This window comes from Lynx canadensis, chromosome B4 (genome assembly GCF_007474595.2).
Source record: "Lynx canadensis isolate LIC74 chromosome B4, mLynCan4.pri.v2, whole genome shotgun sequence".
In the NCBI taxonomy this organism is placed as follows: Eukaryota; Metazoa; Chordata; class Mammalia; order Carnivora; family Felidae; genus Lynx; species Lynx canadensis.
In genome coordinates this window covers 5,099,622-5,112,953 of record NC_044309.1, presented here as the reverse complement: position 1 = coordinate 5,112,953, position 13,332 = coordinate 5,099,622, and the positions used below count along the sequence as shown (strand labels likewise).

At 45.9% G+C, this 13,332-nt stretch overlaps 1 protein-coding gene across 9 annotated transcripts in view; it reads right to left on the bottom strand.

Annotated features, from left to right (window-relative positions):
• The window catches only part of FBH1 (F-box DNA helicase 1), a 50,110-nt gene that overhangs the window by 34,031 nt on the left and 2,747 nt on the right, over nucleotides 1–13,332 (bottom strand). For 3 of the 9 annotated variants that reach the window (XM_030321100.1, XM_030321106.1, XM_030321107.1), the window contains exons 2-3: nucleotides 3,775–3,930; nucleotides 1,036–1,637 (exon numbers count right to left, since the gene is read on the bottom strand). In XM_030321100.1, coding sequence (XP_030176960.1) covers nucleotides 1,036–1,637; nucleotides 3,775–3,930 — 758 coding nt within the window. Of the gene's footprint in view, nucleotides 1–1,035; nucleotides 1,638–3,774; nucleotides 3,931–10,725; nucleotides 11,044–13,332 lie in introns of those variants that run through there. The other 6 variants (XM_030321099.2, XM_030321098.2, XM_030321104.1 and 3 more) reach the window with 4 other exon arrangements.

Sequence of the window (13,332 nt, the reverse complement as noted above, 5' to 3'; positions counted from 1 at the left end):
GACCAAAAAAAAGTTGGGGGGGGGGTGCAGAAAGACAGTTCTCAGAAAGGAGACAAGACCTCAAGCAAAGAATGAAGCAAGGGCGACATGAAATTTCCACCCAGATCTTGCATGCTTAGAAGGAAAACATACTAAGTCTGGATACGTGCATCTCTCACTAAATGCCTAAATTTCCAAACTTCGCTACATTTGAAGGCAGAGTTCATCTTCATTTCTGTGGTTTATCTGCACTGGCTAGTCTAAGGGACGTATAAGCCAAGCAAAACATACTCCCAGCCCTCAGGTTTGCTCTTGAACCTGCACCTGGGACGGAAGAAGGGTACCTAAAGCCCAAGCAGAAGGGCAGGACGAAGTAAGCAGCAGGAAGTCTCTTCTGAGAGCACGGGCTGCCCGCTGTATCAGCCTCAAAAGGGACACCGGGGTGATTCCGCGCAAGACTCATTTATGAATCACCTACCGTATGTAAAATATCATGGGCACGGTGCAGAATGCAAAAACAAACAGGACCAGAGCCTCCCATCCATGAGCCAACAATGCAAAAGGAAGAGGAAGGTTCTCTAAAACATAACACAGATGCGATAAGCCTCAGACAGAGGGAGAGACTGCTACAGAAACACAAGGAAGAGAAAGTACGAGATTTCCATTTCACTTTTCAAGGAGTGAAGCCTCGAAGACGTAAGACCTCGAAGGCGTAAGACGCGAACAGAGACAGGAGGGGCCCTTTCCACGGGGTGGGGGTGGGGAAGCGGCTGGACCACCCAGCAAAGGGTAAGGAATATGCAGTCGATGCTCACGATGCAGAAAGCTACTTGGGGAGAGATCACAGGCCTATGTTGAGAACCGAGCAAGGAGGCTGCGAGCACATAGGACACACAAGGAAAGCCTTAAAAGCCCCCAGGGAATCTGGATGTTATTCTGCAGGCAAACAGAAACCACCATTTCTGAGGCGGCACGAAGATCGGAGGTACGCATTAGGTGGAACTAATCCGCGTGCTTTCAGAGAAGACCTCAGAGAGCCACGCGTGCTGTACGTACCAGCGGATCGCTGATGATCTCCCTCCAGAAGTGGCACACTAAGCTCACGTTCCAGTAGAGATCTTCCACGGGGAGGAAAGCAAAGATGTGCCTCAGGACCTCACTGGGCAGGCTGCCCATGTGGCTCTGGGGTTCCTGGCAAGGCAAGGTCCCCAGGAGCCCATAGTAAGAGTCAGGAATGGGGTCAGGACCGACGTCTTCCACTTCCTGGCTGGGTTCTCCGGACTCCGCAGAGGGCCGGGACACAAAGTCCTCTGCTTCCTGCCTGGCTTCCCGGGGTCTTGGGCATGACAGGAGCGAACGATGCCGTGGCGTTTTCTTAGAAGCCCCGTCCCACTGACTGGTCCCTGTTGCTGGATTCCTCTCGTCCTCAAAGGACCGGGACCGCTTCCTTGCAGGCGGCGCGGTCCCTGACGAGCCCAGTCTGGCTTCTCCATCACCTTCTCGAGGCAGGGCACAGTTGCTCTCCGCGGCAAAGATCATTTCCCCCTCCGAGTCCTTAGAGGTGTCCTGGCCCACAGAATTGCTTTTGGCCATGTCATTGGTGCGCCGCTGCTGGCCAGCTAGGAGGAATTCAGTGCCGTACCTTTGACATCCTTGACCTGTATGGAAACCCAAACAGGATGAACAAGAAACGGACAGTGACCGCTGACCCACTGTGGACCCAAACGAGACCGGCTAATTTTTAATTAATGTTATTAACACAGAGAAGAGAGGAGGATAGATTTAGGTCGAGTGATTACATACATGGCTTAATTGAAAAAATATTTCCATGTGGCTCTATCATATAGTCAGACACGCACACGGAAAGAGACAAAGGCCAGTCTCTGGCTGGTCTGAGGACCACATTCCACCTCACAGTATGTACAAACTGAACACCTGAATGGACAGACAAAAAGTCAACAGCTGCTCACGTGGACACACCCACTAACAAAAACTCACTTCTCCTGGCTCGCTCTTACAACAGAAAATCTAAGTTTGCATGAGTAGAAAAGACTTCACGTTATTAGGAGTCAGGAAAACCTACTCCTTTGACTCAGTTAAAATCCCTTTATGTTTTTTTCTTCCTGTGAAGCGAACATACTAATTTATCTTAAAATAAAAAGAAAGGAGTCAATATCCTTTGCATATTATCAGAGTGGTACCTAACCTAGTCCACGCATTTATTCGATAAGTATGTATGCAGCACCTGTGATTCTGAGACAAATAGAAAGTGACACATGAAGATTAAAAAAAAAAAAAAAAGGAAAGAAAGGGGCGCATGGGTGGCTCAGTCGGTTGGGTATCTGACTTCGGCTTGGGTCATGATCTAATGGTTTGTGAGTTCGAGCCCCATGTCAGGCTCTGTGCTGGCAACTCAGAGCCTGGAGTCTGCTTGGGATTCTGTGTCTCTGACTCTGTCTGCCCCTCCCCGACTCACGCTGTCTCTCTCTCTCAAAAAATAAATAAACATTAAAAAAAAAAAGTGAAACATGGGATATACAGTCCCTGACCTCCCAGATTTTTAGGCACTTAAGGGAGTCCAAATGGTGATTTCACACATCACCGATGTATTTTAAACCCTCAGCAATATATACAACAAAATACATGATTCCTTCCTGAAATGGCTGTAGCCAGAATTCTTACTTTGGAAAATAAGAGAGTGGAACAAAACTAGATTTAGACTTAACAGAATTTATAGAATTTAATATTTTCTACGTTAGGTGAAAAAAAAGTATAACTGATTCTGGGGCAATCTGATAGAAACCCAGAGTTTAAAATCGATAGGTCTGGGTTAAATCCCGGTATTTTCCAATTGTGGGATTCAATCACACCAGTATCTGGAGAGACTGCCACATGCTGAGTGCTAAAACTCTGCACGGAAACATAGACATGATAATGAAGTCTTTGTCAGCGAAGAACTCACAACACAGAGAAGCTGACTGAATATACACAAAACAAACAAAAGATCACCACTGGGTTTAAACTGCCTCATTAGCAGTTCCAAAAGTGATAAACACATCAGACAATATTTAAAGATGACTAGGTAAGATCTGAGTTGGATTCTGAAGTTAAATACATCAAAGGGAAATAATGCAATCAGGATTACACTAACAGGTATTAGTAACAAAAGTAGGGTTTCGTTTGGCATAGAGAGGGGTAATAAGAAAACCAAACTACCAGAAAGAGCTTGCATGTAATTAATAAGTATTGGGTGATGGCCAAGTCTGAGCCTGCGTCCAGGATGGTAACAGGGGAACATTTCGCTGCAGTGGCATGACAGAAAATGGTACTCAAGAATATTAACTTCATGAAGTATTTTCCAGTTGATTTGGAATAAAACCTAACGGCATGGAGACAGGTTACTGCAGCAGCCCGGGTACAAGGGGACAAAGGGTACAGCCTACCATGAAAGCACTAGATGAGGGGACCTTCTGGAGAATACTAATGGCCCCAGTGGACTTACTGACGGACTACTGAAAGTCAGAAAATCGCAGTGGTTTGACGCTGATGCACGTCTTCTGCCACGTTGTGATTAAGCAAGCTAACGGAATTCATTCAGCCACGTTTTCCTGGGGCTTTTACCAACCATATATAGTGGATGGAATTTTCACGGAAACTCACAAATAATGAAAAACGTGTCAAACTATTGCAACAAGACTACAAAATAACAGCAGGGATATTTACAAACACCAGGAGATACTCAAAGGCCACACATGCTACAGATTCTGAAATGGGAGGTATTTTGGGAAGACATACCCCTAGTCCCTCTTTTTGTTCTGGGTCTAGGATAGAGACCGTGGTTCGGGTCTCTGTTGGTCCATCTTTGACCGAAGGGCTGGGTCACAGCCAAGTGACTCCGAGCCAAATGTTGGCAGTCGATGGCTGTAAGATGCTTCCGTTTAAACCGTCTCACTGTTTTGTACCAACAGGCAGAAAAAATGGGACACTCGTTAGTTATCACCAACTCTACAAGCTAGCCAGAAAATTATACTTAACTTCCAGAACCACAGTCACTGTGGACCACCCCAGCCAGCCCTCTCCTTCGTCCCTATATTCCCATCAACTTTCAGTCATTTTACAGTTTTCTTAGCATTTCTTCCTTAGAATTTAAGGAAGAACCCGAAAATAAGATCCTAAAATGATTCTTTTTATTTATTATACCTTCTGAAAGCCCTGCTCATGAACTGTTTATTCAAAAGGAATTTACCACTAATGGATAAATTGAGATCTGGCATCTTTTCCTTGACTTCAGCCAGGCCATTGATGTTCCCATAATAACCATAAATATTTCAGAGTTGGCTACACCTTTGCAAAAATAAACTCATTTGTCATCCCCTGTGCATACTAGCTTCTCTGAGTCCCAGAAGCAGAACACAGTGACTAATGAAACAGTCACTGTAAATTCCTTGAGGGGACCACGATGTATGCCTCTCCGCCCCCAGAGCATGTCAGTATTGGCGTTGATGTAGAAGACAGGAGCAAAGCCCCCAAGTAGAAGAGAATCGGATACACTTTGGAGGATCTGCAGAGGAGGAAATTTCATACCCTCCCTTAGCAACACATCACAGCACCAACTGTGCCTAGAATTCTGTCTCAGGGGTATTGACATTAGTAGCTTTACATTAATCGTTTCCTATCAGGATATTACTTTCATGTTTAACCAAGACTTCATGCTTCTGTATCTGTTAACACATAGAAGATCTAACTACCTCCTTATGGCATTAAATAGAATAGTTAGACTACTGTTCAGCATTTTGATTAGTTACATTTAAAAAGAAAGAAAAAGGGGAGAAAAAAGACAGGAATAGATAGGACAGAATTAAAGTTGTCCTTTCCAGAAGATGGTCAAGAAAGAATAAAAGCGGTTTTCACAGGTCCTAAAAATACTCATGTAAATCGTAGTGTCAAATGCCAGAAGCTCACTCAACATTTAAGCATGAAAATGTCTAAAACCAAGTCACTGAGAAGTATAACTATAGCACAATTTGTTTGTTTTTTTATCATTAATCCCCCTTGGCCCTTAACTTCTTCAGAAATGATCCTTCCAAATTTCAGTTCATTCTTTGAAGGCTTAACAGAAGTTTAAAAAAAAAAAAAGAAAATCTTGGGCAATCCCTATCAAAATGACACCAGCATTCTTCACAGAGCTTCACAATCCTAACATTTGTATAGAACCAGAAAAGACTCTGAATAGCCAAAGCAATCCTGAAAAAGAAAACCAAAGCTGGAGACATCACAATCCCGGACTTCAAGCTGTAATCATCAAGACAGTATGGTACTGGCACAAAACAGACACATAGGTCTGTTTTCAACAGATTACAGAACCCAGAAATGGACCCACAAACGTATGGCCAACTAATCTTTGACAAAGCAGGAAAGAGCATCCAATGGAATAAAGACAGTCTCTTCAGCAAATGGTGCTGGGAAAACTGGACAGCGACAAGCAGAAAAATGAAGCTGGACCACTTTCTTACACCATACACAAAAATAAACTCAAAATGGATAAAATACCTCAATGTAAGACAGGAAGCCATCAAAATCCTAGAGGAAAAGGCAGGCAAAAACCTCTCTGACCTTGGCGGCAGCAACTCCTTACTCAACAGGTCTCCAGAGGCAAGGGAAACAAAAGCAAAAATGAACTATTGGGACCTCACCAAAATAAAAAGGTTCTGCATCGTGAAGGATACAATCAGCAAAACTAAAAGGCAACTTGATGGAATGGGAGAAGATATTTGCAAATGGCATATCAGATAAAGGGTTAGTATCCAAAAATCTACAAAGACCTTATCAAACCCAACTCCCAAAAAAAGAAGAAATGGGCAAAAGACCTGAGTAGACACTTTTCCGAAGAAGACATCCAGATGGCCAACAGACACATGAAAAAATGTTCAACGTCACTCATCATCAGGGAAATACAAATCAAAACCACAATGCGATACCACCTTACTCCAGTCAGAATGGCTAAAATTAACAACTCAGGCAACAACAGATGTTGGCGAAGATGCAGAGAAAGAGGATCTCTTTTGCACTGCTGGTGGGAACGCAAGTTGGTACAGCCACTCTGGAAAACAGTATGGAGGTTCCTCAAAAAATTAAAAATAGAACTACCCTATGACCCAGCAACTGCACTACTAGGTATTTATCCAAGGGATACGGGTGTGCTGTTTAGAAGGGGCACATGCACCCCAATGTTTATAGCAGCACTATCAACAATAGTCAAATTATGGAAAGAGCCCAAATGTCCATCGACAGATGAATGGATAAAAAAGATGTGGTGTGTATATATATATATATATATATATATATATATATATATATATATATACAATGGAGTATTACTCGGCAATCAAAAAGAATGAAATCTAGGGGCGCCTGGGTGGCTCAGTTGGTTGGGCGGCCGACTTCGGCTCGGGTCATGATCTCGCGGTCCGTGAGTTCGAGCCCCGCGTCGGGCTCTGTGCTGACAGCTCAGAGCCTGGAACCTGTTTCAGATTCTGTGTCTCCCTCTCTCTGACCCTCCCCCGTTCATGCTCTGTCTCTCTCTGTCTCAAAAATAAATAAACGTTAAAAAAAATAAAAAAAAAAAGAATGAAATCTTGCCATTTGCAACTATGTGGATGGAACTAGAGGGTATTATGCTAAGCAAGATAAGTCAGAGAAGACAGATATAGGACTTCACTCCTATGAGGAACTTAAGGTACAAAATAGATAAACAGAAGGGAAGGGAAGCAAAAACAATACAAAAACAGGGAGGGGAACAAAACATAAGAGACTCTTAAATACAGAGAACAGAGGGTTGCTGGAGGGGTTGTGGGGGAGGGGATGGGCTAAATGAGTAAGAGGCATTAAGGAATGTACTCCTGAGATCACTGTTGCACTATATGCTACTTAACTTGGATGTAAACTTAAAATTAAAATTTTTTTTTAATCTTGGGGCACCTGGGTGGCTCAGTCGGTTAAGTGTTCGAGTTTGACTCAGATCATGATCTCATGGTTCATGAGTTCAAGCCCCATGTTGGGCTCTGTGCTGACAGCTCAGAGCCTGGAGCCTGCTTCGGATTCTGCGTCTCCCTCTTTCTCTCTGCCCCCTCCCCACTCACTCTGTCTCTCAAAAATAAATAAAAATGGGGCGCCTGGGTGACTCAGTCAGTTGAGCATCTGACTTTGGCTCAGGTCATGACCTCACAGTTCATGAGTTCGAGCCCCGCATCGGGCTCTGTGCTGACAGCTCAGAGCCTGGAGCCTGCTTCCGATTCTGTGTCTCCCTCTCTCACTACCCCTCCCCCACTCTCGCTCTCTTTCAAAAATAAACAAACATTGGGGCGCCTGGGTGGCGCAGTCGGTTAAGCGTCCGACTTCAGCCAGGTCACGATCTCGCGGTCCGTGAGTTCGAGCCCCACGTCAGGCTCTGGGCTGATGGCTCAGAGCCTGGAGCCTGTTTCCGATTCTGTGTCTCCCTCTCTCTCTGCCCCTCCCCCGTTCATGCTCTGTCTCTCTCTGTCCCAAAAATAAATAAACGTTGAAAAAAAGTAAATAAAAATAAACAAACATTAAAATAAATAAGCAAATAAATAAAAACATTAAAAAAATAGCCTCATTCACGCTTAGAGGCAAAAAATGAATGTGAGCTGTGTCTATATTAAAAAAATAAAATGTACTTGAAATTTTCTACATTGAAAAAAATAAACTTAGAGTCTGATTATTCTCTTTTTGTATGTAAGCATGACTTTACCACCTCTGCTCCAAACCCTTCATATAACAAAAGTCAACAACCTAATCATTTTTGCCTGAATGGGGACCTGTGGTCTGACTGGCAAAGGAAGGTAAAGAAGGAAAAGAAGGTAAACGGTAAAAAACAGTAAAGGTGAAAGAAGGTAAAGCTACAGTGCGCTTTCCAGAATACTGACAAATCCTGGCCCCCAATTCAGGTGCTCCGTGTACACCAGGTTCAGCTGCACAATTCCAACCAATAAGCCCACTAACACTGCCCACTCCAAATGTATGACTGAGTTTGCTTTTTTAGCAATTCAAATATCCCCAATTGTTTCAGAGCCGGCAAATAGAATGTCTAGAATTAGAACAGGAGATAGGTGCAAAAAGTTACTAATAGAGAGTATCTTATTTAAAGAAGGCGAAAGTCCACTGCCAAAGTGGCCTGGAGAGAGGGGGAAAGCTGTCACAGGTAAAGTCACAAAAGAATAAAAGGGACATCAAACCACTCGTATCCATACGACTCAGGGCCTTGGGGCCAGCTCAGACGTGCTCAGCTAACCGGTACGAGTCAGGTAAAGGAAGACTTCCAAAAGGCAAGAGACACAGAACCAGTTCGAACACCGGGGCCAATCAAGGGCTTAGATGCCCACCCAAGTCTACAATATACCCCTAAATTCAGCTTTCAGAAACTTTTTAAAAACTTTTTTTCAATGTTTACTTATTTTTGAGAAAGAGAGACAGAGCATGAGCGGGGGAGGGGCCGAGAGAGAGGGAGACACAGAACCCAAAGCAGGCTCCAGGCTCGGAGCTGTCAGCACAGAGCCCGACGCGGGGCTCAAACTCATGAGCCTCGAGATCATGACCTGAGCCGAAGTCAGACACTTAACCAACTGAGAAACCCAAGCGCCCCTGGAAACTGTTAAACCAGACAGTAGCTGACAGCAGGTGTGTATAGACGAGGTACTAATACAGACGCCACTCACCCTGGAACTTTTTCTGTAAAAGTACCTGAGAATGGCTTCATCCCAGCCTTCCCCAGCTGACTAAACTATAACAACGATGCCATAATGAGAACACAGAGGCACTGATAATGACCATCAACCAGGTAGTAATGCCTTAAACACATGCCCAGGAGTCAGACCGACAAGAAGTGTGCTCCAAGCAGGTAAGGAACTAAGTCTTTCCCGCTACTGTACCCTCTGCACACAGCACCTGTTCAACAGCCACTGAGGGTGAAGGAGGAGGAGAGAGCAGGGAAGCAGTTAGGTTGGGGGGCACAGGACCCCAAGCTCCAAGATCACAAGGAATTGGCCACAGAACTGCCTGCATGTGGAACTCAGCAAGGGCAGACCACACAGGGGGGGCTCCTAAAGGCACTGCCCCAGACAGACAAGAGAACATCAGGAATACCCAAAAGGAACTGTTTGTGGAAAAGCAGGCAATATGGACAAGGTATTTATTTTATAAAAATACGTCAGAATCTTAAATGTTTGTGGAGAGAATAAAGTGTCTGCAGAAACCTTACAAAGGCACAAGAGCAGAGGAAAGACGTTAACAGGTATGAGGGGAACACAGTGCCCTGCTTCCGGAGGGTTCTGGTATATTCCCGTGTATTCTGGCGTGAAGCCATCACGGAGGAAGCTACAGTTAAGAGCAGCGGTAGGAGCAGGGCGCCTAGGCCAAGAGATCTGGCTTCTGGACATCGCCCATCTGAAATGGCGTCCCCTGAGCCCGTGACTGCCTACCTGGGAGCCAGACTGACACACTGACTGGACGGACACATCACAAATTACTTGTCGGACTTCAGCGAGAAGTCAGAAAAACTAGCCTCTTATTTTCTCTGGCCCTCAGATCTCGGAGACATGACGCGCCGTGACCCACTGCACTGAGAGCCAGCAGCCCTGTGTCCGGCTACCCTGGAGTCAAATCCTTGAACTAAAGGGCTGTCTGGCACCTTCTCAGATCCGGAATCGCAAGACCGCCTCCGCCTGGGAGGGGCAGTAACCACCGAAAGCCTTGACTCCCTTATCCTTAAAAACGGCAATACGATAGCCTGCCACGCTGAATGCACAGGATGGCTGAGGCCCGAATGAGACAGCGTACAGGAAAACACTTCAGGACGTGCCATCGAGGCTGACATGTGAGTATGAGAGTCCACCACACCAGGGCGTCTCCTGAAAGGCCCAGGATCCACTGTAACAGCAGGAGGGTTCTTGTGAGAGGGTAAAAAAAAACACCAGAGCAAAATTCTAACCATCTCTCCATTCTTATTAACAAGCCAGCGGTTCAAATATAACTTTTCGAAACAGAAGCTCAAATGCTGCCTCCTCCTCCTGAATCACCCGAACCTCGCGGCATGCCTCCCTCCTCTGACCGGCAAGCGCGCGATGCTCCCCTTATTGTTCGAAGCTGCTGGAGAGTCTCTAAGGAGCACAGGTGGAGAGTGCTCTGTGACAAGCTCGCAAGGTTAGGCCCGTGCCATAGGGGTCCCCTGCGCACCACAGCAGGCGTCTGCGCCCCTCTTGGGACCCTGGCACAGTGACTAACAGACATTTATCATCTCCCTCATGCCAGGACAGGGAAAGACTGAGAACGTACGAAAGCCGTTTTGTCACACAGAACTCTGCCTGTTCCTACACTGCTTTTTCTGTCATGGCTTTCGTACAGCCTGACACGTGTCCCCAACCCCCACTCTCACGGCCCCCCTTTCGAGTACCCACAGCTCAGACCGCGAGCACCTCAGGTTCCCACTCTTTGCTGTCTGACTTCAAAGTGGTGATTACCGGGAGGAATTATGACCTTCACCTATCATCCAATCTCTGCACAGATGCCATTCTGTCCTGTGCCAGGCCCGCTGACAGAGGCTGGACCCTCGCCTGCCTCCCTGGAACTAGTTATTCTCAACCGCTCCAGACCAGCCCCTCTACGGCTGAGAACCCACTGTATCACCTTATCCCTCAAAGTTCTGAGGACAACTCCTTGCAAGTAACAGACCTTCCAATACTCGATGAATGAGAAACACGTGGCTGTGGTTCCTCAATCCTGTTTTCATCTGTCGGCTTCACTCCAGGATCTCTGCTGCACGACAAGTCACAGAAAGCGGGGTACTTTTGGTTTTGTGGCAAAGACAGTGGTTTCTCTTCTTCCTCAGTACACAGCTCGTCTAACACTCCTCTGTCTCGACCACGGCTGGGATGTCACCCTGACTGAGCTGAAGCCAATGGCACGTGAATAAATGGGATGGGTGCCGGGGCTCCTGGCTGGCTCCGTAGGTTAAGCATCCGACTCTTGATCTTGGCTCAGGTTGTGATCTCGCTGTTTGTGAGTCCGAGCCCCGCGTCGGGCTCTGTGCTCCTGGCACGGAGCCTGCTTGGGATTCTGTCTACCCCTTCCTCTGCCCCAACTCGTGCTTGCTGTCTCGTTCTCTCTCAAAATAAAATTTTTTTAATTAAAATTAAAAAAAAAGGGGGGGACGGGTTCCTCTTCCAGGTCAGGACCACAAGACCTCTCAGGCTTACTCCTCCATTCTGTGCCCCTCTTCCAGTTAATGGAGAACTGGACTCCCTAGGGCATCCTTAGAAGCCCCATGTTCAAAATGGAAGCATTTCCAGCAGCCTCGGTCCTTGGATGACTGCTTTAAAGAGTGCCACCCCATCTCCCACTCTCCGATACTTACATACACATACACACACACACACACACACACACACACACACACACACAACGTGAAACCACCTCAGACTGTTAGAAGATGGAGAAATGAACTCTGATTGTCCTTACATGTTTGGACCTGTCACTGCAGCCAAACCTACTTTAACCGGTCGAGGATCATCGAAATTAACATGAAGTACTTTCTTTCTTCCTCTACATTACTAACCAGAAATGATAACAGAAAGTCCTCTAAAACTTGCAGGTTACAGACCTCAATGGACAAGATGAAGATACTAAGTGCCTCCAATTTCTGGAGGAAAAGATTGCGAAATAACCGCTTAAAAAAATAAACAAATCTAGGTAACTCTCTAGTACAAGGTACCTGACCAGAGAGACTGCTCAGAACAAGAGCCACAGAGGGCAGTCCTGCTACTAACTCACCGCGTTCCCAAACCTCGAACCTCGTGTTGGCTCCCCATGAGCCCCCGCTTTTCTCGGAGGGGCTCTGTGAGGACGGACAGGTGGGCACTTTCCCTCTCGTGCTTCCGATGGAGGCAGCGGGGGTGTGCTGCGGTGTGACGACAGGGGTTCACAGCTCAAACTGCAACTAAGGACCCAATTTAAACACAGTTAACGGAGTTACCTCCCCAACTTGAGCACTGCAGAAAGTGTTCATTCGAGCCAGCAAGCACCCACAGTGATAAAACCACCCCCCTCACATCTCTGAGATACTGGTAACAATTATTCACTGGTAACAATTATTCACGTAACTACATACTTCTTACATCTCGTAGGCAAATTGTACCACTACTGCCGTTATTTTATCGCTACTATATTATCGCCAACTGTACGTTAACAGGTCCTCCCTGCTGGACTGAAAGGTCTGTATTCTAGGGGGAGGAGGGAGGAAGGAGGGACTCACTCAGCCCTGCACCCAGCACATATTGTTCCATGAGTGACTGCGACTAAACTAACAAATGCACAACCACTGCGCTGTTTCCCTCGATAAAAGTTTGGTTCTTCCTTGGCTACGAAACCCTCCCCTATACCTCACAGCTTCTAAGTGCTTCATAGCTGCTGAAGTTCCTTCACATATGCCCACTGGAACTTCACGCAATGCTACGACGGGGCCACGATTTCACGGGGGGCTCAGACAAGGCTTGCTTCAAGTCGCAATGCGGCTTGCAGGTGACGGCACGTAGTTCTTCTGACTCCCTAAGGGGCAGTGTTCTTTCTACTGTCACAGTCTGCCTTCCATAATCAGAAAGGTTTAAAGCAGCTTCTAAAAAAAAAGCAGCTTCAGGTTTAATTTCTGGATCACTTTTTTTTTTTTTTTTTACTCACTGAAATGTCATAACCAGAGATTTAATAACAAGCAAGTATTTAGGAAATGTTAGCTGAAAGGAAAATATCACTAAATACGGTAAGCTCAAAATGGAAAAACTTCAAAACAGTTTGTCCCCATTAGCACTACAAGAAACAAACACAGAAAGAAAACACTCCGGGTCTAGCTCCTATGACACGGCTTCATCTTCCTCAGATCCTCTCACGCCCCACAAACACCTGCTCCCCACCGAGAGACAGCACTCACTTGTTACAGTGCACAAGGACGGAGATGCAGGTTTCTCACAAGGATACGAAGGAACGGTGAAAGAAAAGGAAAAATAAGACAATGATGGCTATTTACAGACCAGAATACATTTTCATATATTTGACACGCTTGTTCTATTGTCCATTCATTCCACGACCACTTTTAAGTACTCAAGTATCTACCATGACCCAGATTCATTATAAACACCGTGAGGGCTTCCTCTCTGAGTATCTCTAATGTCAAATGCTATTTTAAACAGTGAGCACACAACACAGGAAAGATTTTGCCTGCCCATAAGGCAGCCCACAAAACAAACACAAGGTACCATACATAAGGCAATATAAATGCTGCACAAGTGC